Source organism: Betta splendens, chromosome 16 (genome assembly GCF_900634795.4).
Source record: "Betta splendens chromosome 16, fBetSpl5.4, whole genome shotgun sequence".
NCBI lineage: Eukaryota > Metazoa > Chordata > Actinopteri > Anabantiformes > Osphronemidae > Betta > Betta splendens.
In genome coordinates this window covers 6,601,096-6,626,428 of record NC_040896.2, presented here as the reverse complement: position 1 = coordinate 6,626,428, position 25,333 = coordinate 6,601,096, and the positions used below count along the sequence as shown (strand labels likewise).

The 25,333-nt window shown below is 45.4% G+C and overlaps 4 protein-coding genes across 8 annotated transcripts; 2 read left to right on the top strand and 2 right to left on the bottom strand.

Annotated features, from left to right (window-relative positions):
• Window positions 1–5,674: 5,674 nt before the first annotated feature.
• Window positions 5,675–10,965, top strand: tnfaip8l2b (tumor necrosis factor, alpha-induced protein 8-like 2b). Its single transcript, XM_029128893.3, has 3 exons — window positions 5,675–6,139; window positions 9,653–9,976; window positions 10,203–10,965. Exons 2-3 carry the CDS (start codon window positions 9,659–9,661, stop codon window positions 10,443–10,445), a joined length of 561 nt encoding a protein of 186 aa, XP_028984726.1. The 5' UTR covers window positions 5,675–6,139; window positions 9,653–9,658; the 3' UTR covers window positions 10,446–10,965.
• On the bottom strand, window positions 10,784–13,846 carry lysmd1 (LysM, putative peptidoglycan-binding, domain containing 1). Of its 3 annotated transcripts, none has more exons than XM_029128890.3 (4): window positions 13,666–13,846; window positions 13,220–13,491; window positions 12,502–12,794; window positions 10,784–11,849 (listed from the first exon to the last, which is right to left on the bottom strand). In XM_029128890.3, exons 2-4 carry the CDS (start codon window positions 13,388–13,390, stop codon window positions 11,663–11,665), a joined length of 651 nt encoding a protein of 216 aa, XP_028984723.1. In that variant the 5' UTR covers window positions 13,391–13,491; window positions 13,666–13,846; the 3' UTR covers window positions 10,784–11,662. The 3 variants fall into 3 exon arrangements, with proteins under 3 accessions (XP_028984723.1, XP_028984722.1, XP_028984724.1); XM_029128889.3 differs by having other exon boundaries at window positions 13,220–13,470; XM_029128891.3 differs by having other exon boundaries at window positions 13,220–13,440.
• Window positions 13,847–14,002: 156 nt separating this feature from the next.
• scnm1 (sodium channel modifier 1) lies at window positions 14,003–16,006 on the top strand. 2 transcript variants are annotated; one of them, XM_029128888.2, is made up of 8 exons: window positions 14,003–14,189; window positions 14,362–14,432; window positions 14,516–14,604; window positions 14,764–14,858; window positions 15,000–15,100; window positions 15,203–15,330; window positions 15,443–15,536; window positions 15,608–16,006. In XM_029128888.2, exons 1-8 carry the CDS (start codon window positions 14,139–14,141, stop codon window positions 15,717–15,719), a joined length of 741 nt encoding a protein of 246 aa, XP_028984721.1. In that variant the 5' UTR covers window positions 14,003–14,138; the 3' UTR covers window positions 15,720–16,006. The 2 variants fall into 2 exon arrangements, with proteins under 2 accessions (XP_028984721.1, XP_028984720.1); XM_029128887.2 differs by having other exon boundaries at window positions 15,416–15,536.
• Window positions 16,007–17,085: 1,079 nt separating this feature from the next.
• tmod4 (tropomodulin 4 (muscle)) lies at window positions 17,086–23,558 on the bottom strand. 2 transcript variants are annotated; one of them, XM_029128886.3, is made up of 10 exons: window positions 23,408–23,558; window positions 20,194–20,355; window positions 19,964–20,120; window positions 19,596–19,715; window positions 18,202–18,294; window positions 17,985–18,115; window positions 17,808–17,915; window positions 17,590–17,733; window positions 17,371–17,515; window positions 17,086–17,282 (listed from the first exon to the last, which is right to left on the bottom strand). In XM_029128886.3, the coding sequence occupies exons 2-10, from the start codon at window positions 20,293–20,295 to the stop codon at window positions 17,260–17,262; spliced, it is 1,023 nt and encodes a 340-aa protein (XP_028984719.1). In that variant the 5' UTR covers window positions 20,296–20,355; window positions 23,408–23,558; the 3' UTR covers window positions 17,086–17,259. The 2 variants fall into 2 exon arrangements, with proteins under 2 accessions (XP_028984719.1, XP_055359164.1); XM_055503189.1 differs by lacking the exon at window positions 23,408–23,558 and adding an exon at window positions 23,237–23,254.
• Window positions 23,559–25,333: the final 1,775 nt, after the last annotated feature.

Below are 25,333 nucleotides of genomic sequence, written 5' to 3'. Positions count from 1 at the left end.
TTAATGTGCACCTGACCATAATTATGTAAATGTGAAGTAATTAGGCAAGAAACCTGGTAGCCCTAATGAGCTGCTGCAAAAGTACAGGCTAATTTCGGATAATGAGCACAATTTTACATAACACAGAAAATAAATGTGTTGTTGTAGTTTCCATGCACAGGAAGAGCCACAGGCCTCGTCTGCTGCACCCAGAGCGTCTGCCACGGACTTGACTTCATGCTGCTGACTGTGGGCCAAGTCCCCCGCTGACCTGGGGTCAGCCGCAGGTGGGACCTCTCAGCAGGGAGCCGGGCGCCGGCTGCAGATATGGACCAGGATCCCTCAGTGCAGAGGAGCCTCATGTAGAGATGACAGGTACCTCACCTCAGGCCCAACATCAGGAGCTCCCTGTCTCCAAGTTCATGTTTAGGCAGAGGTCCAGGACTGGTCACAATACAAAGCTCTAGACGTCCTGGGTATTTACGGCCATAGAGGCTGTTTTTGTACATCCAGGGTTCTAGGTGGACTACGACTATTTCTTTGATCAAGTCTTTACTGATTTCTCCACAATGAAGGCAGCTCGACAAATAAAAGCTCAATACAAACAATAATCAAATACATTTTCCTTTCTTTTTACAGGTACAACCTGATCTTAAAGTTTGATGCAGGCAAGGTTCTGACCCATGATGAGCCGCTGCCTTCGGGGTCTCTATGGTGAAGAGTATTGGAAACTATGGATAGGAGTAGATGTAGAGTAGAATTTAATACAGCATACGCAGCTCCTGGTTCTGTTTTTATTATTGGTTTGGATTTATTCAGGAAAACGCCCTCTGACACACGAGGAAGTCATATGTTTTCTATTTCTGAACAAATTGAGTCTTTCCCTTCAGGCAGTTCCAGGTCCAGTTCTGTCTCACTGAGGCCAGACGTCCATCTAACGATGAAGCTCAGGTCAAGTATCAGAGCTGTGACAGATTTTTATCAGTATGGAAATTATCCCATCAGCCAATGAAACCTGAGGCTGGGATTTGGTTTAGACTCAGACAGCAAGTGTTTATTGGAAAGAGATGAGTGTTTATTGGGAAGGGACACTGGGAGAACTCGTCAGAGACATTGTGTTAATTACTTACACGCCACAAAGCCCATCAGTACTGATCGAACCCCAGCTCACAAACTGAGGTCAAAATGTATAGTTTTATCAGCTGCACTGAACCAAAGAAAAAAGTTGCTCTGACTTGTGTTCAGAGGTTCTGTTGAATTTGCTCTGTTCATTCAGATTTATGAGATGGGCTGAGCTACAGGAAGCCGACAATGAAGCGAGGCATCTTAACTGAGCTAGAAGGAAAATGGAGGAGAACGAAGAGGAGAGGAGAGACGTACGAGCTTCAAATGCATAATGTATAAAAACGGTTCATTTCAAATGGATGAGATCAAAAACTCCATTATTTTATTTCAAGGTTACTGAATAAGGGTACAGCAAAATAAAATATTTAAATCTGGGCAGGACATTCCCTGAAACAGGAAATAAAATGGTGGGATTTTATTTCATTTCAGGGGGACGAGGACCAGGACAAGGTTCCAACAGCAGTTTAAATCGGGCGATATCTCTTTGTAATGTAATCCAGCTAAATCTCTAAAAATTCACTAAGTATCACTCATCACACAACCAAACACTAGCCCCATTTTCACTTTACTTCTGATAAAGAACGTCTAAATGAATGGAATGACAGTGACACAAATAGAAGCCAATTAAAACCACAGAGACTCAACTTTGATGGTGTCTCTGTGTATTTCATCCATTTCTGACATTAATATGCTTTAGAGGAAAATAGTTGGCTTCTACCTGGGGGACGTATGATGAAAATGAAAGGAGACAACAGTGTAAAAAAATACTGATGCGCCGTGACCACTAATTCACATGGTTTAATGTTTAAAGTGGCTGATCATTAAATAGTAAGTAATAGAACCATCACTGCATTATGCGAATCAGCTCATGAAGATGGATTTGGCAGATTCCCCAATATGATAATCACTCATCAGTTTGTATTGTTATTTGAATGTTATTTGTATTGAAATGCAAGGACGGAACTAGTTTGACTAAGCTCGCATTCAGTTTAACTCCGTGATTTACCCTCTGACTGTTGCTCTCCCTCCTGAGATGAAGGCTCCAGACCCAGAGTCCAGCAGTGCTCTGCCAGTTCTGGAGGGGAGGCAGAACCTTTGGCCCACGGTCTCAGGTCAGAACATACCCGGAGACAGCTCGGTTTTAAAACCAACACTTCTCTCTTTTTCTATCTTATACTTTTTGGGTTCGAATAGTTTGACACATGTGACTTAACTTTGCCCTTGATTCTAAGTTCGATCTGCATCTCATATTTTATCACCCAATAGCTTTTTTGTAAACTTTTTCTCCTTCAAGGTTCCTTTAACCAAAGACCATCTTTGAAGATACAGAATGCAGGAACCTCTTCACCTGACAGATGCAGTACTTGGACACAAGGTCTCAGGTCTCGTGGCAACAGAATGCTGTCTATGAAGTCTCCTCGTCACAGAAAGCCAGTGCACCGTAAAGTAGAGCAATTTAGAGTTGAGTCTTTCACAGCCTCTGGATTTACAGCAGACTTGAAATCAACAAAAGATCTAAAGTGTGGAGCTCCACGGAGCAGGAGGACGGTTTGGGTTGTCATATGAGGCTTTGTGCTCCTATTTGATGCAGTCTTCGAGGCAGAGGTCGTATTATGACATACTCTGGGTGCCCAAAATTGTGAGAACAGCCAGTTCTGTTTGAATGAGCCTGAACAGGTGAGCCTAGCTGAAAGCTCTCCTCTCCTATTGATTCCACCCATTAAATCCACTCTAGTCATGCAGGAGAGATGTGGATTAGGAGGATTAGAGAAGGCAAAGAGGGGTGTTTGAGCTCTGACATAGGTGAGACTGTAACCGCAGACGTCTGTGCCCCAGTTCTGACTCTGCAGGAGCAACAAAAAGATGCTCAGCCGGTACAAGAGGAGGTGAGACAACAGTCGGCTGTGATCCCTGAAGCGCTGAGGACGGGCAGCTACAAAACGGAAAAAGCAAGAGGCTCCTGACTTCATCAACTCACTACTTTATATCCTTATATAAAAGTTTAAACATGGAGGAATGTTTTGAAGAGTAATAATAAGGTGACGAGAGCACTCAGGACACGCACGCACGCACGCGCACACGCACGCACGCACACACACACGCACACACACACACACACACACACACACACACACACACACACTGGAGACGACATCCAGGTCAAAGTCGTGTGCAGTACAACTGTCTGCTTTTTTGGCTCAGCTGTGACACGACAAATTCACTGGATGTTCTGAGACTTAAGGCTTCAGTTTATCACTACCTTTGTTCTGATGGGGATTCAATCTTACGACCTTTAGATTTCATGCTACAACAGGAAGCTATCGCTTCCATCCAGAGGATCCAGTACAGATCAAAACAATGACTTCCTACAGTCACAAGATGTCGCTGTTTCTCAGTGGACTCAACTGGACATCGTTCACAGCAAATCGAAAAGAAGCCTGTGAAGCTACAAAGGCTTCGGAGATGAGAGGAAGAGAAACCTAAACTAAAACAGCACCTTTGTACAATTCTCAGAAAGTCCAATAATGTTTGTGCCCGTCTTGTCTTGTACTGTCAGCTGTTTCAGTAGAAACATTTAAACTTGAAATAGAATGTCATGTTTTCCTTTTGTTGTTACAATTGTTATTTGCTGCTATGGAGCTGGAGAAAATCAAACCGTTCTTTAAATCATAATTACAACTGGAATACGGTGAATGACTTGAATGATTGCCGCCTGATAAAACAGCAGAGCACAAAGCAGTCGGAGCCCATTTAATATTCTTTGCATGACGCATGTAGTAACTCAGATGTGTGGACTTCACATGTAGGTGCTCACATGGCTGCTTTCATTACTGTACGATGACTGTTATATTGAACTTTACAGTCTCTCAAGCTGCTTTTCATTCGGGGTATTTAGGTCAATGGCACATGTACTGGTTAAAGTGGTTTGGTTTCATTCCCCTGGCAGATGTGACCACCTGTTCGTGTCTAAATTACTAAATATAAAGAACGTTACTGAGCTGTAACAGATTTTACACATTTATGTTTTAGGACAAAACCTACATTCAGCAGCTACATGATCTCAAAGCCAGTTTTTAGCTTTGACTTCCTGTTCATGGCCTAAATAACGTCATCCTGTAAGAAACTCTTCACAAACAGCAGCAAACGTGTATCAGGCACCAGGTAGTGACAGGATGACTGCACGTTAATGAATAAATGAACAGGTTAAATCAGTTACCTTCGTGATCTCTGCTGCGTCCTTAGGGTCTAAACACAAGTGGAATGGGTGGTTGAATATCTGATCACGGCACAGAGCGAAATGGAATTCCCATTAGCTGCAGACTGATAAAACGATAGCCACCTGTGTTTGTTCATCTGGATCTGTACTTTCTATCCATCTCATAACGCTGCAAGCACAAGCACAGAAAGCGCCTAAGCCGGATAAATCCTCCCTCCAATTCAGGCTCAAATCTGCAGGTGCTCGTCCCCGACCTCTGGTTGTGAGGACGGTTATTCCTGTCCCAGTCATCTGCTGATAACACGCCGACATTATGTCAGGGACTGTATGCGCGTGTACGGTTGGAGGCTGGAAGGAACCAGTGATCTTTTAATGAAAGATAAGTGACATAATTGAAGCCCCACGTATGCGGGTTGGGAGGTGTGTGGAGCAGGAAGGCGGCGGGCGCGTTCCAGGGTCAGTCCACTAACACTGACTCAGATACTCAGAGTGCTCCTGCTGATGTTTCCTTGTGAGATGTCATTATACGATAAAGAGGAAGCCATCAGGAAACCGCTTAAGCACTACTTCCTGTCTGTTGCCACGGTGATAGACCTCATTTTGCAGTTGCAAAGTTAACCGTGACTTTACGGGAGTTAATTTCTTGCAGAAGGCCTGAGTGGGTGAAAACAAAGAGGCAGGTGTGTTGGAGCCTCGGCCGCCCCGCGGTGGTGACTCTCCTCAGTCCAGCTGGGTCCCGCTGTGACCTATGACCCCCACATCTGACAACAATTACCATTGGGGAGTGTTCGCTGGACGAGCCTTTCTGAATGGCTGGAGCCTGAGCCAACAGCACAGCTGGTTGTCATTCAGATAAACATGTAGGCTTAGACCCAGAGGACACTTCCTGATTGTACCTGAATCGGTGGATTCATAACTGGCAGACGTGTTTTCATGTTTGTTCTGTTTTTAATACGTGGCACTGGGTTGTATCCTAGATTACCTTTGTCTGCATTTGTATATCACTCACTTAGATAAGACTTTAAAAGGTTTATGGCAACCGGCTCAAACAAAGCCTCATTCATACTGCAAGATTGATTGGCCTTCAGATTTTATTAGCCTTGGTTGTGAAACTCACCTCTCTATTCTGTCAGCCGGGGTATTTTACAATAAATTATTAATGAAGGACACAACGCACTAAATTACAGAGTTATGATGTAAATATGTCGTCTAAATGCGACTGCTCTAACAGAGACACATGGGACAGGGGGTGGAGCTCAGCGGCACTGACAGGAGCCACATTCCAGTGCAGGTGGACACAAAACAGGAGTGAGGCTGCACCCCTTTCAACAGGCTGCAGCACCGCATTACTGCTGAATTCTTTGTGGTGTTTTCACTTGTCAGAACAGGCAGAGCCACAACATCAGCAATACAGAGAAATGCAGGAGCAGGGACAGAATCAGAGAGAGTGTCAAAGCGTGAAGAGTGAGGGCAACAGAGAAACACTGTGGTTTTCAAGAGTTTGAATTTCAGAGAAATTCACAAGACGGATCAGCGAGAGAGGGGGAGCTAGAGAAAAAGAGAGAGAGAGAGAGACATCGGCTGAGGGGTGTGTCATAGCAACTTAGTTCCTCAAGGAAGTAGAACTCAACATTATCTTAAGACAGGGTGGCAGGACTGACAGAAGCGCTGCAGGAGGTCTGTTTCTGTGAGGTTCCCATTCTACCTGTGATGAAGATGAAGGGATCCCATTAAAGCCAGTGGCCGGTGCCGTCAGCCTAAAAGACAGAGCAGAGGGAAAAGCAAAGCCAGCACACACCAGGAGGGAGGGGGACTCAGGTAAGACACTCTTCATACTTCATGTGCCAGAACAAACGAGCATCTGACCTTTGATTGCTTTCATTCCAACGTTTAATCTCCTTTGAGAAATTCACAGTATTTGTGAGTGGCCACTGGTGCAGAGGGACTGAGCGTGTATTGCTGGAAATTGTGTGACTCTTCACTTCCCCATCTTGAGTATGAGTTAGTAGACATGCGTGTAGACTCACAGTCATGCTGGAACAAGTACGGTGACACCAACAGATGTTAACATTTGTTTTTAAAGGCTGGGAGTTGCTCCACTCAAATCTCGACTCAGTGGACTTTCCCTCACGCGCTGGCCTCTGATTTGACGCTCGCTAGGTCAGAGCCACACACTGTGAAAGGTTGTGATATCACTTGAACCGGGTGCTGATAGAAGCGGAGGGCATTTGCTGGTGTCACTACCGTTCAGCCAAGTGCTGCCTGTTTCGCTTCCCTTTTGAGGCGTGGTGGCAGATGGGCGGCAGGCTTGAGCAACGACAAGGCAGCAGAGTTGTGCAATTTTTAGAGAGAGACTGCAATGTGTGTTTTTTTAAGAATTACAAAACGACCCTTTGCAGATCCAAAAACATGTAAAAAATTAATCCTCAAAGAGAATTGATTATGGAATTCAGATTTAAATACGTAAAAAGCAAGACACCTCCACACTTCAACACCAGTTCAAAAGACAACAACGGAAGTGACTCTTCATCCTGATACTGACACAGTACTTTTCTTGCACAGCAGGCTGTTGCGTAAAGAGGAAGAACTACTGTGATTACTGCTTTATCACCTCCGGTTCATCACCAGAAAATAAAAATAACATCACAAAGAACTATGCTAAGCTTGTGTACATATGGAGAGAACACACACAGTCCACGCACGCAACCTGCAAAAAACAATAAAGGACTCATTGTAAAATCAACTAGAAATAATATGGACACAACGTACATGAGCATCCACGTGTGCGAGTCCACACATGAAGCACAACTCTGGGGCTGAAGACTGGAGTCACGTGAGGAATCCTAAATATTTGGCTGTGCCTGAATGTCTGGCTCCACCTGTGATCACGTTCTACAGTACTGTATGTCTGTCACTGCCTGGCTTTTAAACTACACATGGAAAAAACTGGGCCGTGACACCTTCACGTCCACGCCATAAATTCTCCGGTTCTTTTCCTGAGAGTATTAATTCAGGCAGAAAACAGCTCCCTTCAGCTTCAGCAGAGAAACAAACACTTGAACGTGTAATGCAGTGGCTCCCTGTAGAGTATCAACAACAAACCGACGGTTAAACAGCCTCTTGAATCCATCTAGACCAGAAAAGCGATGCTCAACATTGAAAGCATCCTTGACGCGACTAACTGAGTGACGTCGATTACAGACAAGTGGTTTTTCATGGCAAAGTGCTGCTGTAACACAAAAGCATGTGGGCATTCTCCCAACAGCCCAGACCCCAGCAGGAATGCTTTAAATAAACGGGGTGAATGAGCAAAAAACTACAAATGCATGGCTGAACAACCTCCATGTAGAAACACTGGCTGATGACTAAGCTGCGCACGTCTTTCAAATCCCTGTAGTCTTTTTAGCAAATAAATGAGATTGAAGCATGAATCTGAAATAGCTATCACGCTGCTCCACTTCCATTATCACCGTTAAGGAAAATTAATCTAATGAATGTTCTTTAATTCCCCACAGGGAACCTGAAGCTTTGTAACGAAGCGAGCTATTTGAAATGTGACACTTGTTCAAAGTGAATGGTTGTGCATGCGTAATTGAACCTACGGAGATATCCCATAAAGTTTTTTCTCGATATGGATGTTGCAGCTGGGATTGGGCTCCAAGGCTGGAGAAACATCAAGCGCCGCGCATTTGCATCACACAATCATTACTGCGACTGTGTCGCTATTAGTGGGGCATCGCTGATGCTGAACAATGACAACATCATCATTCGAACAGTAATGTGTAATAGACACAAGCAGGCATGAAAGAAGCACATTAAAGCCACCACAGGCAGTTATTTACAGAATGTGACAGCTTACATACAACATCTTAAGGAACAGAGTCGATGCAAACGTGAGGCCAGTAATGAAGATAGTGATCTGGTGCAGGCTGCTCGCTCTGCTTCTTGCCCCAGCACCGGTCTGGAAGCAGCAGGCATAGACCTGCCTCAGATATGCAGACAACCTGCTCCTGGTGATACTTGTCCACACAGGCCACAAGTGGGAAAATTACAATGACAGATGCTCAGTAACTCACTGTATAGAACCTGTGCATGAACATACGGCTGAATGAGACAGGACGTGTGTGTAAGTATTACTGATGTACAACACAAATACTGTGCAGTGTAGAATTACTGATCTTTGGATTAGGTTGAAAGTTAAGCATATCGATAAGAAATGCATTGCTGCTAAGAGCAGTCTTAATCTAAGCTTCACGGTCTGATGCCTTGATGAGACAGGATGTGAACCTGACCTATCTTTCAAATGCTTCTTTAGTAGGAACATCAGCTACACAAATGCAAGTACTTTTCTTTGTGAATCCTCTTCTAAGTCACCTCTTTTCAAACAGATTAGAGAAAAATTAAACTTAATTATATGTATGTATACAATCAACTGACAATCCTAAATAAAAAGTAGTTCTTGTCCAAAGTGAGGTGCTTGCATGCTGATCATCTCCCCTGGTGTTTGCTGTGATGTGCAGCTGAAGTCTCGATGGAGATGTTAAAAGTCTCTGTGGAGACTCCTCCATGGTACTTTTCCCTTCTGGAATTATATGAATATCAGGTAGAAAAACAAACACTGCAGCACATGACAGCAATGTTCCAAATATGACAGAGGCAGTGAAAATATATATATATATATATATATATATATATATATATATATATATATATATATATATATATATATATATATATATATATATATATATATATATATATAAACACACATCTGTATATAAATATGGATATCATGGAATTACAAGTATGGGGACGTATACCAATCTGAAGGTTAGAGAGTCAAACTATGATCACTGGGTCATCGGTTCAAACCCCCAGACGACCTGGGTAATCTAGACAGGAACAGTGAACATGTGCTGTTCTCACCACACTCCACAAACAATAGTTTGTCCTTGAATTCTTGAACCTTTTCCACAGGAGCTAGTTAACCTCTGAAAGTAAGAAACTGAAATTATGCTGACAGGCAACCAGTAGAAAATAATATTCTTCTATAAAGGTCGGGACAATAAATCTTAACTTTTCACCTTGAACAGGCACAAGTTCATGCTGCAGGCAAGAAAAGAAGCACTATGAATATTGAAAGACGTCTTACTGGATCATTTGCATCAGATAAAACAGAACGTACCAAACTTGTATTTAAATCATTCAGCCTCATCCTATGCATGTATCTCCACAAGTAATTTAAATATTAATAAAAAGGCAACAAAATGTTCCCTTAGACACTGGAAGTCATAAATGTTGTTAATGATATTCCTTTTCCTGGTAATCCAGGCAAACATGGACGCCTTCAGCTCCAAGGAAATGGCCATGAAGGCACAGAAAAAGATCCTCAGCACAATGGCTACCAAGAGTTCTGTGCAAATGTTCATCGACGACACGACCAGCGAGATCTTGGACGAACTGTACCGTGTCTCCAAAGAGTTCTCTGGAAACAAATCAGAAGCTCAGAAAGTGATCAAGGACCTGGTGAAAATAGCCGTGAAGATCGGCGTGCTCTTCAGAAACAACCGCTTCAACACAGAGGAGTTGGGAGTGGCTCAAGAATTCAAGAAAAAGCTGCGCACAGGGGCCATGACAGCCATCAGCTTCTACGAGGTAGGTTTCTCCACATCCAACGCTGCGGGTATGTAGAGGCCTCAGGAATACACAGATTAGATTTCCAACGGTTTTGCATGATGGAATGGAGATTTATTGGAAAACTATACCTTGCTGCGATTTTAACACGCGCACACAAACACACACCTAACTTAGTCTACATCTGGATATTGCTCATATTTTGTCTCATGCTGGTGTTGAAACAAATGTATCTCAACTGATCTAGGTGGACTTCACCTTTGACAAGGCCGTCATGGAGGAGCTTCTGACCAGCTGCAGGGACCTGCTGCTGAAGCTGGTTCACAGCCACCTCACCCCTAAATCCCATGGTCGCATCAACCATGTGTTCAACCATTACTCGAACCCAGACCTCTTGACCAAACTGTATGAACCCAGTGGCCCCTTTCGTCCTCACCTTGTAAAGATCTGCAAAGGACTCAACAAACTGGTGGAGGATGGGACAATATGACGAGAGCAGGATTTTTTTTCCAGGTAGACACTGGGACGTCTAGTAGCAGACTTAACTGTTGGACAAAATTGGTCTCACTGTTACAGGACCGGCAACATAAGACAAGAGATTTAAGAACAAAAGACTTTGTCGTCCTCAAACAATAGGAGCAGTAGAAATAAAGTTGGTTGGGTCATTGGTCAGGTTGTGCTCATCTACATTATGACACATACATTTGTTTTCACAAATATAAGATAAAAATAGAATTAAATAGGTTTGACTATGAATTGTCATTTTATTATAAAATGTCCAGTAGGATTATGACGTCATATAATGTATCAACTGCTCGTGTCTTGTATAGAAGACAGGAGCAGATCAAGCAGAAACAACGCCACGGTGATGCAGCACTGCCACCCGGTGGTGGTTGAGCTGCTGCTTCAGAAAGTCAGTGTAATACGACGCATCCGAAAGACAAAAGCTGCCAACAATAAAGCGAACAGGCGAACAGAGAACAACGCATGATGTCACTGATGATGACACTGACTGACTGTTGACTCGTGTTATTTTCTGAGACATGCTCCAGACACCGGCTTACAGACATTAGTCTTTGGTTTTACATTATTACTGAAAAGGAAGAGACCTGATATTTCACCTCAGTGTAACTGAGTTAAAGTGATTTTTTTGTGTAAACTATTGTGCAGAGTAAAGTAAGTTAAGCTATTTCTAGGGCTAATGACAGCTAACATTTGTCTGAACAAACAATTCCATGATGATTTTAAAGATATATGAAATACACAGTCTAAATAAAATATACATTTACTTACTACTAAAAGCAAAGTAAAACAACTTCTAATAAAATAAATTTTCTACACTGGCTACAATAAAGCTGTTTTGCTCCCAGTGGAAAGTTGAAAAAGTGAGTCTCAAGAGACTTGAGGATGTGAGGTAGAGTTACATGAACAACACAGTCACACTTCTGAACAAACATCTCATCTCCAACATTCATACACTTATCTCCTGTGTGTAATGGCCACATTTTGATCAATTACACTATGTTTACAGAAATACATGAGACTACTATTAGTGAGAAATTAATATAGAGACTTATTGTTTTAAGTATTTGTCAAGCCATTTGATGGGGACCTGTCCACATCAAATGGTACATATGAAATCCTTAAAGCAGGAGCTTCACCAGGACCCATTCCTGCATCTGAAATGTCTGAGAAAGAAGAAACATGTCACAGCTTAAAGATCTCATCCTCCTCATCTCTGAAGTTCTTGGTGAGTTTGGTGATAGTGAGGGGCACAGCCCCATGTGCTGCCTGCTGCTCCTGCATTCTGGAAGGTGAAATGATGCTCTGTGACCTTCTGAGAGGCTGCAAGGCTGATGTCCTGCTGCTGCAAGCTGCCTCTAGGGCTGCAACCCTGTGAGGAACAGACAGAGGGAAAAACAAAAGCACATCTGAAGACTAATCTAATTCAAAACCATCCTCTTACAAATGCTACCCGCATGCAATGGCAACATTTAGATTGAAAACAGAATAGGATGAATAGGCAGGTGTTTAATAAGTGGACAAGCATTCAACATTTTCTTTGTAACATTTTACCAGACAGTGTTTTGCATATATACAAATGAACCAACCTTAAATTAAATGGGCAGTGAAGGTACATTATTAGGAATTTGGATTTGCATTATATTTTACATACAAATATAAAACCCTTATAAATTGCTAAATGCTTTGTGCATAACAAAAGCAACATCTGCCTCTGTTGTTTGTATGAACAAAAGCAAAGCAGAAGAGAAATTTAAGACCCTTGATGCATCACGGAAACTGAAAAAATACATCCTGACATAGCCATGCCGCTGCAGCTCACCCTGATGAAAACATGTCCATGACCACCACCAACTGGTTGGTCTTTGGGGGTGAGGAAAAATAAACAAGGAAATTAATCTAAACAATCTATATTTCATATCCAGGTTTAACAGAAGCAAAACTATTTTATGTCTCAAACCGAAAATTGTCCTGTGTAAACAGCCAGAGTGAACGATCAAGCAGCGAGAGCCAAGCAGTCATACCTTTCCTCTGCTTCCTTGCATCCTTTGACAGCAGCCTGCTTGGAATGAGTTATCAAGTCATCCAACCGTTTCAGAAAGTCCACTGGAGTGAGGTCTGATAGCACTTCCTGGCCATCATCTTTCTTTTTCTCACTTCCAATGTAAGCAGGATCATCTTTTATATTGTCACCTGCAGCCAAATCCATCCCATTATTACTGTCCTTGAAATCTGACAGTACAGGGATCAACAAGGTTGACTTCAGGAATATGGACTCATTAGTGTACAGTCTGTTTGCTCGCTTGATTTGTTCCATCTGCAACAGAGAATTAGCTCATTAAGCCTTCATGAACTTGTCTCTGTAGGTCATTTTGCTTAGTGCAACATAAAAAAACAAGGCTCCAGTTGAATTACATAGAATATAAATTGGCAGCAACTGAGAAAGTCAACTTGATGTTAATTTGTATTACGCAGATGCTTTACATTTTAAGTACATATACCATGACACGATTATTAACTGTAAACTATGTAGTTGCAATTAACAGCTGCATTACACGGGGTCAGAGACGCACAAATAACTTACATAATGTTACTTACAAAGACTGTTTTTCTTGACAAGTGGGTCAACAATGAAATGATAAATTAATGATAATTAGCATGTTGATTTTTAATAGATGTTTAATCAGCAGAATATACTTAGAGCTTAGAGTTTGTTGCACCAATTAGTGGCTTGTTACTCACAGAAACTCCGTATTTCAGGGCGAGGCCTTGCAGCGTCTCTCCTGGCTGCAGTTTGTGCTCAATGCGTCGCTGTCGAACCGGAGACCGGACCAAGCTGCCGTACGATACCGAGCGGCTACCGCGGAGCACACCTCCGCCCGCGGCGGCTAACGGCGCTCGCTCCCCGGACATGGTTCCTTCAGCTGGCGTTGGGAGAGTGCGGCCCCACCAGCACCGGTCGACTTTCACATCATGAGAACAGTGTGTCTGCCCTTTAAACGTATTATATTAAACTAGAAGATCAGTTAGCTTGTTAGCTAATTTGTCAACATAATAAACGTTGACGCTCTTTTTTATGTTTCTTCCCGCGTCCGTGAACTAACGTAAACCGCTATCAATATAATTGCGAATCTCTGCCACAGATACAGGCAACAAATTACTTATCAGCGTGTTTAAAGCGAGCTTACCTCTCAAACGAAAGCCTGAAAAGTAGCCGATAAAGTTATTAGCTTAAGTTTTCTCATCATGTCTCCTGCAGTCAGCTGTCTGAACCCATATGTTGCATGCTGAAATGTCCCATGATCCGTCACGGGTGGTGCATTTAATGTAGTAGGAATCACCCAACCACCTGAAGCCTTGAATAGAATTCAGACACAAAGTGACTGAATGTCCCAGTTTAAGTTATTGTTATGGAAACTTGTGTAAATAGCAATTTCGAATAATTGCAAGTGGCTACCACGTAAAAGTTGTTGTGTCGATATATATATAACGGTCAAAGAGGCAACTTGAGCAGTAAGATAAATTTCCCAGCTTTCGTTTGGACAGCGAAGGCAACATTGTCATCCCGAATTATCTTAGCGTAATCGTGCCGTTGCTAGTTAGCTAGCAACCCTTCAGTAACAACCATCTGCTGTCAGTTTATTAGCAACGCGCGCCGACTATGTCTTTTAAAAGGGAAGGTGACGACAAGAGTCAGTTAAACATACTAAAGGTGACATTTTTTTCATTTTTGTCCATTTGTTAATGGCGCATAAGCTGAGACGATAACCATCGTCATGATTAGCGTGAGGCTAGCTAAAAACAAATGGTGAAACTTTTTAAATTTAAGCCAAATAAAAGTCCCTCTTCCCCGTTTAAATAGCGTTTGTTGTCGTGTGTTTCAGAAACGACGTGTGGCAGATCTTCTGTCAAATTTTATTCCAGAAGATGAAGCAGCTCTTATGAAAAACGGAAGGTGAGACGAACATCAGCGTTGCTGCCATCAGTTTACACCTCAGGTTTCTCACTTCAACCTCCTGTTCTCCATCTGCTGTCTAGATACACCTGCGTCGTCTGCTCCTACCGTCCCGTCTTTGACACTGTCGATATGCTGACAGTTCACCGAAAGGGGAAAAGGCATCTAGCTGGTGAGACACCGAGAGAAAGAGTCACATGGAAACGCAAACACCATGATATTAATGATATAGGCCATCATAAATCGCCGTGTTTAACCGTAAACCACGTGTAAGCGTATACAATAAATTCACAATTGTCTAAAACATGTGTTTCATGCTCTGTTTACTCAGGATTAAAAGCATTTTATGGGAAAAAGTCACAGTTGAAGAATGAAATTACCAAAAGACAACATATAAACTACGTCCAGGCTGAAGACAGCAGACAGGTTGGTTCTGTAACTGTCTCATGAGCAGTGGATAAAGTAATGCCTCACAGGTTCCTGTCACTGTGCCCTTTGATCAGGTTATAGAACCAGTCATTTTCATGCATGTAAATGTTTTGTGTAATTATGTTGCTGCAATTTTAGGAGTGCTCCAGTTCTGCTCCTTTACTGGCACAAACACGGAGGCTCACACATCACGCGCTTTTGAAGACGGTACCGTACAATAGTTGCCACAGAAAAAGAAGGTGCGTGACGTCCAAATTTAATATGCAAAAGTACACTTATATTCAAAATGTCAGAAAATTAGTAAATAGGAAACATTTTTGTAAACATGTCTTATTTTTAAGCACAAATTCAGAAAAAGGATCTGCGAGCATCAGCTCAGGTCCACGCGTCTGCAGCAACGAGCAGGAAAAGACGTATTTGAAAGCTTCAAGTGATGTCTCACCAAACGGTTCAAGCGGCTTCACAGCAGGTAAGTCTGACGCAGAAATAACATATACACGGGATAACAGTATAAATCAACCCCAGTCATAACTGTGGACATTTTATGCAATAAGTCAATAGGGAGTCAAATCCATCAACAGGCAATAATGGACTTCAGTCTGCAGTGACACAAGAGGCCGAGCCGACAACTGCCCAGAGGAGGAAAGAGCTGGAACACTACCTCAAACTGAAAAGGTAAAAAAGTGCCACAGTTCCATCTAATACAATTTATTGTGCCACACACAATAACAATGTCTCTGTCACAGTGATGGGTGGATACGGGACCCGAGTGGCCAGTGGGTCAAAGATGAGAATGTGGAGTTTGACACGGATGAAGACGAGCCGTCTTCACTAAATGTCCAACCTGCAAGCAACTGAGAGCAAGTGTGGGAAAGCTCAGATGAACATTTGCTCTGTGTTGCACTCAGAAGCTACCACAGCTTTTCATGTCACCTATCAACTTTTGATGCAACTTGATTGTATTGCACCTGTTGAAACTTTTAAGTTTTTTCACAGTGTAAACTGTGTGTTTACACCTAGGTAGCCGGGTTTTTCAGTGATGATTACACATTTCTTCTATATGCACTACAGGAGTCACAAAGAATCTAAATGACTTGACATGTAGAAATTCAATATTATTTTTGTAATAAATGTACTGAAGTGTATTTTCTCCATGTAGAACATGTTTATATTTACAAAAGAAGTCACTCTACATGAACAACAGACGGGCAGCTCTGGTGCTAATGTGACCGGAGAAGCCATCGGTTAGTTCATTCATTAGGTGCCTCACTCACAACAGTTGGTATAAGTTTGCTAACGCCGTAAAGGCCCCTGGGAGGATGTTCAAGGACTTAACATGGGTTAGTTTAATGTGGGCCGACATCAGCCACACTCACTGTATCAAGAACGGTCACCTTCGTCACGGAGACTTTAAGATTCAAATGTAAACTCTGTTTAAAATCTGATGTCTCACAGCTAACAAAGCTCAGAACACATCTCTATGCACGGTACCGGCCCATTCAACCCACCCATGTTTTACTGTAAAACTGCAATTAAAGGGCAAAGATTGCAACAAGCAACCTCAACTTTAAATCATTTGAAGAGGCCAAATGTCAGCAAAGCCCACATGGAAAGCTGAACATTAAAACATGACCTTTACAAAGTCTGAAAATCACTTCAGCATATTAATGGTCACACAAACATTAAGGAAGAAGAAATCGGTTAAAAGAATTGAGGGGAGGGTGGGAACCTAAGCAATGCTGTGAAAATCCTCAGAGGTTAGCAGCTGTTTCTGTTCGTAAATCTCAGACGCTGCACATGGGTCTTATATTTGGAGCAAAGTAACCTGGTGGACGAGCTTACGTTTCCTATCAAGGGCTGGGAAGCAGGCGGTAAAAATAACTCTGTTTGGGGGAAGGCCGAGGATCAGCAGAGGCTTTGGGGAAGTAACATGTCAAACCTATTATGATTTACAGTTAATTACAGCTTTTGGTAAAGTTCTAGTTCAAAATTAAGCTGAGCCATTAGGAATATTCAAATTGTACATTTTAAAAGAAATTGAAAACAGACAAATTTAACTGGCCACATGTTTATGGAAAATAGTTGAACATATATTTTTATTGAAAGTATTTACAGGTTTTTGTGCCACATGTAGCACCACATTAAAAGGTTCCATGAATGACTTGAGTTAACCTTTTGTTTGGGATGATGTTGGCAATGCACAAAAGAAGACACTTCACGTTGCTGGTGACCTACACACGCCTTTATGATGAAATGAGCAGTCTACAAAAAGCCGGCCGTGTTAGAGTGAGTCAGATGAAATGGATGCACACGGGCGTTGTGTTAGAGCAAACGCAGCTGGATCAGGCAGCCGGTGCAGAGGCTGGACCTGAACTGGTGGATTTGCTCCTCCTTGGTTTCATCTTAGTCTCTGCTGGCGAACTGTGGAAAAAGAAAAGACGCAGAAACGAAGGTTGTGGGCAGTGAAGCGTGTGCTTACGTTCCTGTTATGAAGAGAAACGTGTCTCACGCATGTCGTTGTTTCGCGTGATGGCCATGGCGGCTCTGGCGCGAGGACCCTGCTGGGTGAAGTGGTAGCCGAACTTGAGGATGCTGGAGTTGTTCTCCAACATGGCGGCGATCTCCATCTCCACCGAGTCCCCCAGCTTCTGCCTCTGCAGGGAGGAAGAGGAAGCATCGGTCTGAGGTTCACGTCTGCCTGTCCGTCGCACCGCGCTCGTTTTCACACCTGGTTGTCGATCTTCAGCTCCACCAGCGTGGCGTTCTTGGCCACAGCTTTGATGATGGCCATCATGCCGTCAGAAGTGATGAAGTTGGACTCGATATTAAGACTCTGCAAGCTGGTGTTCTCCTGCAGCATCTCAGCGCACGCCTGAAACAGCGACACCGCTTTAACGAGCACCCAAATTTAAACCGTGCGAGCATTGCGCACAAATGCCGGCTCACGTAGGCCACGGGGTCGTTGCTGCGCGTCGCTGCGATGCTCAGAAGCTCTACGTGAGAGTTCCCCTTCATGGCCTCAAAGATCTCCTTCAGCGTCGGGATGGGAATGTCCTGAGGAGAGAGGCGGCACGTCACCGACTGTTCTCGGCTTCATTGCTCACAGACGCACACGGGTTTCACCTTGATGTTGTTGAGGTTGACTTCTGTCAGGCCGCTGTCGTTGTTGTGGATTCTCTCCAGGGTTTCCTCCACATTGGTGGGGTTGGGTGGCTCCTCAGGAAACATCTTGAATGGGTCTCCTTTCACCACACCTGAAGGCACAGGAGCAACTTACATCTACTGACTGGAGCTGAGTACGTGTGATGAGCTGCTGCTGCTGCTGCTGATGTGCTCGTACTGTTGATGCCCTCTGTGTTGGCGATGGTTCCGGTGGTGCCCAGAGCGTCGTAGTACTGCTTGTTGCTCATCAGCGTGTACATCCCAAGGATGGCTGCAAGCGTAGAAACACAGTCACAACCAGGCATTTCTGACACAAATGTATATTCTGGTATGAAAATGGTTCTGAATGGGAGCCAGTTGCAAAGTGGCCCAGTGAGGACCTCTTTCTCCAGACATGTGGCTTTGCTCTGTGTTTTGTGTGGTTTGGAGATGAGTGTAATAAAAATGATTGTGAGTTAATTCTTCATGAGCTGCCGCTGAACTGTGGTGACGACACCGTTGAGCTGTAGCTGCTGTTTGTGACCAGGAGGGGGCAGAGTGCAGTCTGCACCGGGCTGCTGCTCCTCGTGAGCGGAACCATGGGAAGGGCCTTGTAAGAGACAGCTGTCGGACAGAACGGGCCATAAACACCCTCACGTCATCCGAGAATAACCCACAGTAGCTTCACAGCACAGGCAGAGAGACACCACGGGGCAGCATGCTAATAGTTATGTGAGGTCCAGGATGAGCTGGAGGCCCAGCCGCTCGGAGCGCGTGGAGCCTGCTATTCACGCCTTTTTAGTCTGTTTGCCAAAAAGCTCAAACAAAAGAGGGACAGAGGTTAAATGAGGTTTAATCCTCGCCTGGGCTCCGTCTAGAGTTAAAGCGCTGATCTCTGGCCCTGACAGGCCGCACAAACAGGCCTTTCCGCATGCCTGCAGGCCGGTTTGGCTGCTCACAGGCGTGTGGTCAGGAGTCACACTTAACGGAGCGACAAATGTGGGGTCCATAACCAGCGGGTCAGAGGTAGAACCGGGACCAAAACGTAAGGAAACGAGCGCTTGTACCAAATCATGACTCGACAGAACGACTGTGAAAGGTCGACCGTTTGTAATGATTAGCTAATATTGTTATTATGGAAACCGCTAATTTAATACTGAACATATATCAATTTACACGGCTCGTAAAACGATGGGTTTCAGGCTCCAGGAAACAAAAGGCCGCGTGTGTGGACGTGTGTTCTGTGCAGATACTGTATCTCTGACGTCCCTCCACCCGCTCTTGGGCGGGGGCTTGTTTTGTGTGCGGCTGAGCCACAGAGGGGACGCGATGCCACGCTAACGGCGCGTGGAACTGTGTGGGCCATGAAAACACTGGCTCACACCATGCCGCTGCTGGGAAACACAAACGCCACATCACAGCATCACACAGTGGCATCGTCAGAGTCACCGACAACAGGGAATAACGGCGTTCCCTGAGGTGAGACGGCAGCTTTTCACCGCGTCTGCAGCCTTTCACAGTGAACAAGACGACTCTGAGCCTCTCTCGTCCCAGCCCCATCACTCACAGGACGTGGGCATGGATGGGACCAACCTGCGATGTCGCACATCTCGGCGTCAGTGGCGTTCTTCAGCGCCTCCTCCAGCTCCGGCTCCAGGATCACCTGCTCGTGAAGGGGGATCTCCGCTGGCTTCTTGGCCACGAAGGCCTTTCCTGGAGACGGACACGAGCAGAGGACCATCTCTGAGCCAAGTCATCTCCCACTGAACCCATTCACTCAAAGCACAATCATGAAAATGTTCCAAAACCCAGTGAGCTGCAGAAACCACACACAGACTTAGAACTAGGATCCTGAGCTGCTGAGCAGTGATGCGTCACAGCTGTGACCCCAGTGAAACACAACACATGTGAAGAGGAAGCCTCTGCTGATGGTTCTGGTGAGTTCCTCCTGTCTGACCCACCTTTCTTCTCGCCGGTGAACGGCACCAGGTCCTCCCGGTCCTGGTGCTCTATGGCCTGCTTCTCCAGGTGCTGCATCAGGGCGTCGCGGTCGAACGGCCCCGTCGGGCTCTTCTTCGTCTGGTCGCGCTGCCGGAAGCCAGCGGGCAGCATGGCATTCTGGGAGAGAGCAGGTCAAATCACAGGTGACGCGAGCGGATCCGATCAGAAGACAGAGCAGGCGCTGCAGTACCTCGGGGTCCATCTCCTGCAGCTCATATTCCAGCCGATCCAGCTCCTCGGCGCTGAGGCCCTTGAGGATGGCGTCCTCATCGATGTCCCTGGGGTCCGACATGGCTCACATACACACACACTCACTCACACACACCGCAAAACACCCGAGGGCGAGAGGGCACTGTGAAAAGAGAGAGAGGGAGACTTAACATGAGCTCCCTCCATGCCCTCGATGGAGCTGGATTTCTGTCACTTCTTTTTAGTTATGAGCCGATCATGAGTCTAAAAAGGTTTAGTATGTGTCATGTACCAATAAGACCATCATGTTCTCACTTATAGTTCCGACTCTTATGTGTTCATATATTTATGTTCATATGAATCGCTCTGAACTGAATCTGATGATGTTTAAATTTGATCAACACTCATTGATTGATCTTTTATTCTACTGGGGGACCCCTGGGTTGATGATGGACCCCTGGGTTGATGATGGGACCCCCCGGACCCCTGGCCGGGCCACAGGCTTCACTGGCTCACATTCCGTTGACTGTCCTTGTAAAGCACGATCATCGCTGAGGTCATCGCCCGCGCTGTCCAGCAGCGGAACAATGACATTAATAGATGCACTTCCAGTAATAAGTCTGCGATTCGCAGCAGGACAGAGTCCAGGGCACACGCTTACATAAGCTTGATTTTCACCTTAAAACGCACGAGGTGAACAACCGTCGACCAGTGCCCTGAGGTTTGAAGGGAACGGGACCATAGGAGAGCAAGAGAGCAGGTCCTGTAACTGTAGACCCTTAGCTCACCACACAGGCTAAAAATAGCTGGATGCACCGAGGGCGTGAAGCAGAAGGCTTCATTTATCACAGACCAACACTCAGCGTCCACCGTACAGTAGTGGAGCCGCCCAACGTACAGTATCTGCATCCACATCCACAGATCCACAGCAGCTCAGCTCATTTCCTGTCCGGGTTTCATCCCAACTTGGCCAAAGCAGCGAACCCCATCACACGAGAATGAACGTCTGAGCTGTGATGGCAACAAGAGTTCAAGCGTTCCTCCGTCAGAGGCCTGAACGGGACACTGAGCCACGTTCCCTCGGCTCCAGGTGGGAGGTGGAGCGGCGAGGCGACCGGCGGCGCCGGCTCAAACCCAGCCACGTTCATGTGGGACCCATCGAGTCTTCATACGAAGCAGATACAGAATCAGAGTCACTGCTCCCTGAGGGTCAGAGGTCACAGGTTTTCCATTCAAACTGGGTCAGGCCTGAATGTTTGGGTCCAGTTATAATTCAGTGCAGTTTGTTCAGCTGCTCAGTGGTTCTGGGTTTTGTTGTGCTGAGTCGCAGATTGTTCAATGTTACCAAATAGGACCTGGACGTTCAGGACCCGCTAAGCATCTGTTAAAGCTCCGAGGTGTAAAGCCAGCCACACAAACAGGGATCACAGGTGTCAAGAAAGTGGGAGGAGCTTTAACGGATGAGCTCAGAGCAGCTCAGAGGAGCCGTGAGCGAAGAGTGCGGACCAACTCCCCTCCAGCTGGAAGAACAGGTTACAAACACTGCAATATTGGGCCGGAGCCGGTTCTTTGCCTGAAGCCAATGTGACCCGGGCTGCGTTTCCAACGAGGCTCATGTGATTTGGCGGCAGTGAAGCCTTTGAGCCTCGCTTATTGTTGAGTTTAATGTGCGGCTGCTTTCTGACACCTGAGCGAACAGCTGAGCACCGGTCCCATTCTTCTCTGCCCGCGCGCCTCCACCACCCTGTGTCTGCGTGCGACCAAACATCTTGTTTTGGTTCCAGGAATCTGCCGCCGGCGCTGGACAGCGGCCGAGTGTTTGTGAACGTGCGCCATCGGGGTTTCCTCCCAGTCCAAACAGAGCAACCGGGCCGAGCGGTGCCGCCGGCCCACTGCTGCTTTTATTAATAGAACGTCTCTAGTTGGACGTGAACCAAGCTGCAACGCAGTGAGGTTTGAGTTCCTTTAAATCAGAGCGGTGGTTTGAGCTGCCGCCGTGCACCCACAGACAGGGTGGGCTCCACAGCCTGTGACCCTCAGACGGTGAGGTGATGTCCACCGTGCAGAGGGGAGTCAATTAGCTTCTCACCCACATGACACAGAAGAGCCTAGTGACGAGAGCAAACGCGACGCTGAACATCTGGATGTGGAGGCAGAAACGCGCCTTCAACAGGGCGACGGCTGCGCTTTGCTTCGCTGAGCTACGGTGACCTCTGACCTCACTCATGCTTGAACCTCAACTGTGAAACATGTGGCTTCATCCACAAAAACAAAAACCAGCGCCAGGAATCTCCTGTGGTGTGAAGCAGGTGACCTCTCGACCTTCTGTCTTCCACAGCTGGATGGGATATGACCATTAATCCCACAATGGGGAAATTCCTGTGTTTGACAGCAGCAACAACAACAAACTAGACAAAAAAACGGCAGAAAGACCGAAAGAGCAGCTAACGCCCGCTGAACGCGGTTAAAGGCAGATGAATGGTAGAGACAGAGGCAGTAAACCAGCGGGCGCTCTGTGGGAGAAGCTGTAGCTCCTCGTGGTTCCAGCAGCTCCTGGTTTGTGGGTTCACGCTCCCAGGATTTACACTGTGCTCACAGGTTGTCAGCGGTGGAGCAGCGTCTCAGGCCGTTTGCCGCCACGCGGAGGTCGTCTCCTGCTCGTCCACTGCCCATGTGTGACATTTCAAACAGCTCGCGGCTTAATTTTAGCTTCGCCACTCAGCTACTGAGTCCGGCCGGCTTGGGTTGCATCTTCCTCGCACTGAAGCCTGAGGAGCAGCTTTTCCTTCAGGACGTTTGATTGCAGACACTCCAGTTCAGACAGAAGCTTTTAGAAACGCACAGAAAACTTTTTGCTGGCACTGCAGCAGAGCTGATCCTCAATAAAGTCGCCCACTTAAACTGCCTGGGTCAAAATCCAAGTGATCCAGTGAGAAATACACGCTGTCAGACAGTAATGGGTCCGATGTGGAGGAGGCGGAGGACAAACCAAGACGCGCGCGGCTCAACACACGCACAGCCTGCTTTCTAACCCGCATCAGCACCTCTGCTCCAGACCGACAGTGGAACATCAGCGGCCGCGCTGCGGAGTCGGTGGAGCTCAGTCAGGTCCAGCAGACCACAAGCAAACACACAACACAAAGGACTGCAACAGCTGACAGCGTTTCCCCGAACGCGCTCACACACAGCAACAGAAGCAAGCAGCTCTCACCTACCTTCACAGAAGCTCAGTGCTGGAGCGCTCACACAGAAACCAGAGAAAGTGGCTCTTCCTCCCCTCCTCCCCTCCTCCACCCCCCGTGTCAGGCTTCAGGGCTGATATGCTGAGACAGACATACTGCAGGCACTTTGAGAAGTCAGCGTTTTATTATTTTGGCTCTGAGCGAGAGGAGGGGGCTGGTGGAGAGAGAGGGGGAGCGAAGTGGGCCATGATGCTCATCAGTCATTCACTTTAAAGCCCCTGAAGTCAGAGTAACAGAGGTGCTGCCATCTAGTGGTTGGAGTCCGCATGCACGAAGAGGCAGGAGCTTCATATCCAGGTTTTCTCTGTGTTCCTGTTCCTAAATCTGTCATCAGACATTAGTATATTAGATTCAAATATGCCTCAGCTTCTATTACTGGATATTATGTGTGGTGATAATATTCAGGTTTACTATTAGCCAGGTGTTCTAATTGTCTGTCCCAATCAAATACTTATACAATAATTTTCATTGGGGATTAACCAAAAACATGTCGAGTAGTATTTAAGAATGCAGGGACTCAGATTCCTCCATAATAACTATGCAGTGAAATGATCATTTTTTCCTCCGCCGAGACGTCCTCGGGTCCGTTTCAAGGAGATTTTGTGGAAACTCTGAGTTTTTAACCCCGAAATGAGGAAAACTCAGAGTTTTCGGTTTCAGAAAGCGAGGTTACTTAAACCCGTAAAGCGGGGTAAGTTTAAGCCCGTTTTAAGAAGCGAGGTAATGGAAACTCAGAGTCAGTTACTATGGAAACTGACTCTGTGAACCAAACCTGGTCGCGAGCAGGTTTTATTCGGGAAACCCAGAGTTTCCTTCGGTCTCCGCCCCGTTTTAAAGTGAACAGTGTTTAAATACCTCGTTTGATCTTTCAGTTCATTCATAGATTTCACCTGTTTCCTTCACGCAGAGACCAAAACGTCCGTTTCTAGAGGATCCTGTAGATGAGGACGCTGTGTTAATTCACACGGCATTGAATTTACGCCGCGAGAGGATTTTGACGCCACGAGTTAATTGTCTGTCATGTTCCAATGCATATTTATTTGAGCGGTACCGTTTTTCTCCATAACATACATTAATAATCCACCCATTCATCAAACACATCACCCATCGTGGTCGTGCTTCTACATCCGAGCAGATTCTTTGTGTTGCGTTACGTTTTTTTTTGCAAACGGTAGTTTTCTTTATAACTTTGGAGATGCTGAGCACGTTAGTGAAGCCACTGTATGTAGAAAAGTTCGACCTCAAGCGCTTTCCTTGACACAAACTCGTCGGAGCCATTAAACGTGTTTCACAGGATTGCAGGTATGTGGTATTTAATTTGTTTCAATGAGGCTAATCTGAAAAATGATGATCAGTTAATAACATCTTGCTGTGATCTGAAATAAACTGATAAATGTGCAGGTGCACTGACTACTCTTTCTAATGGTTAAAGACTACATCACCAGACTGTAACTGACATGTATCATTTTTTACACCACCAACACCATATGTGATGCTTCACATATTATCACAAACGTGGAGGCCAAGTGGCCCGGCTCTGGTCATGACTCATGAATATATAGTGAGTCAACCCTAAGTAACAGGCTGCACTGGGGTAAGTACATGTATGTCCTATACACGTATTTTAATGCATGCACTCACACTCACAGGAGCGCTTCTATGCAGGACTAAGATAATATGAACTTTCTTCTAGGAGAAATTAGCGGCTTTCTGCTGGAGACAGGGGTTAATGCCAGCCCACACTACTGACCCCTCCCCCAGAACCTGAAGCAGGCCCCCAGCAGCGCTTTAATACCTGAGGGCCTGTGACATTATTGTGACATGTGTTGTTCTTCACATTATTGCAATTATTAGAGAGGAGCAACACCCTGCCCTACAAATACAAGACCCTGAGGAAGA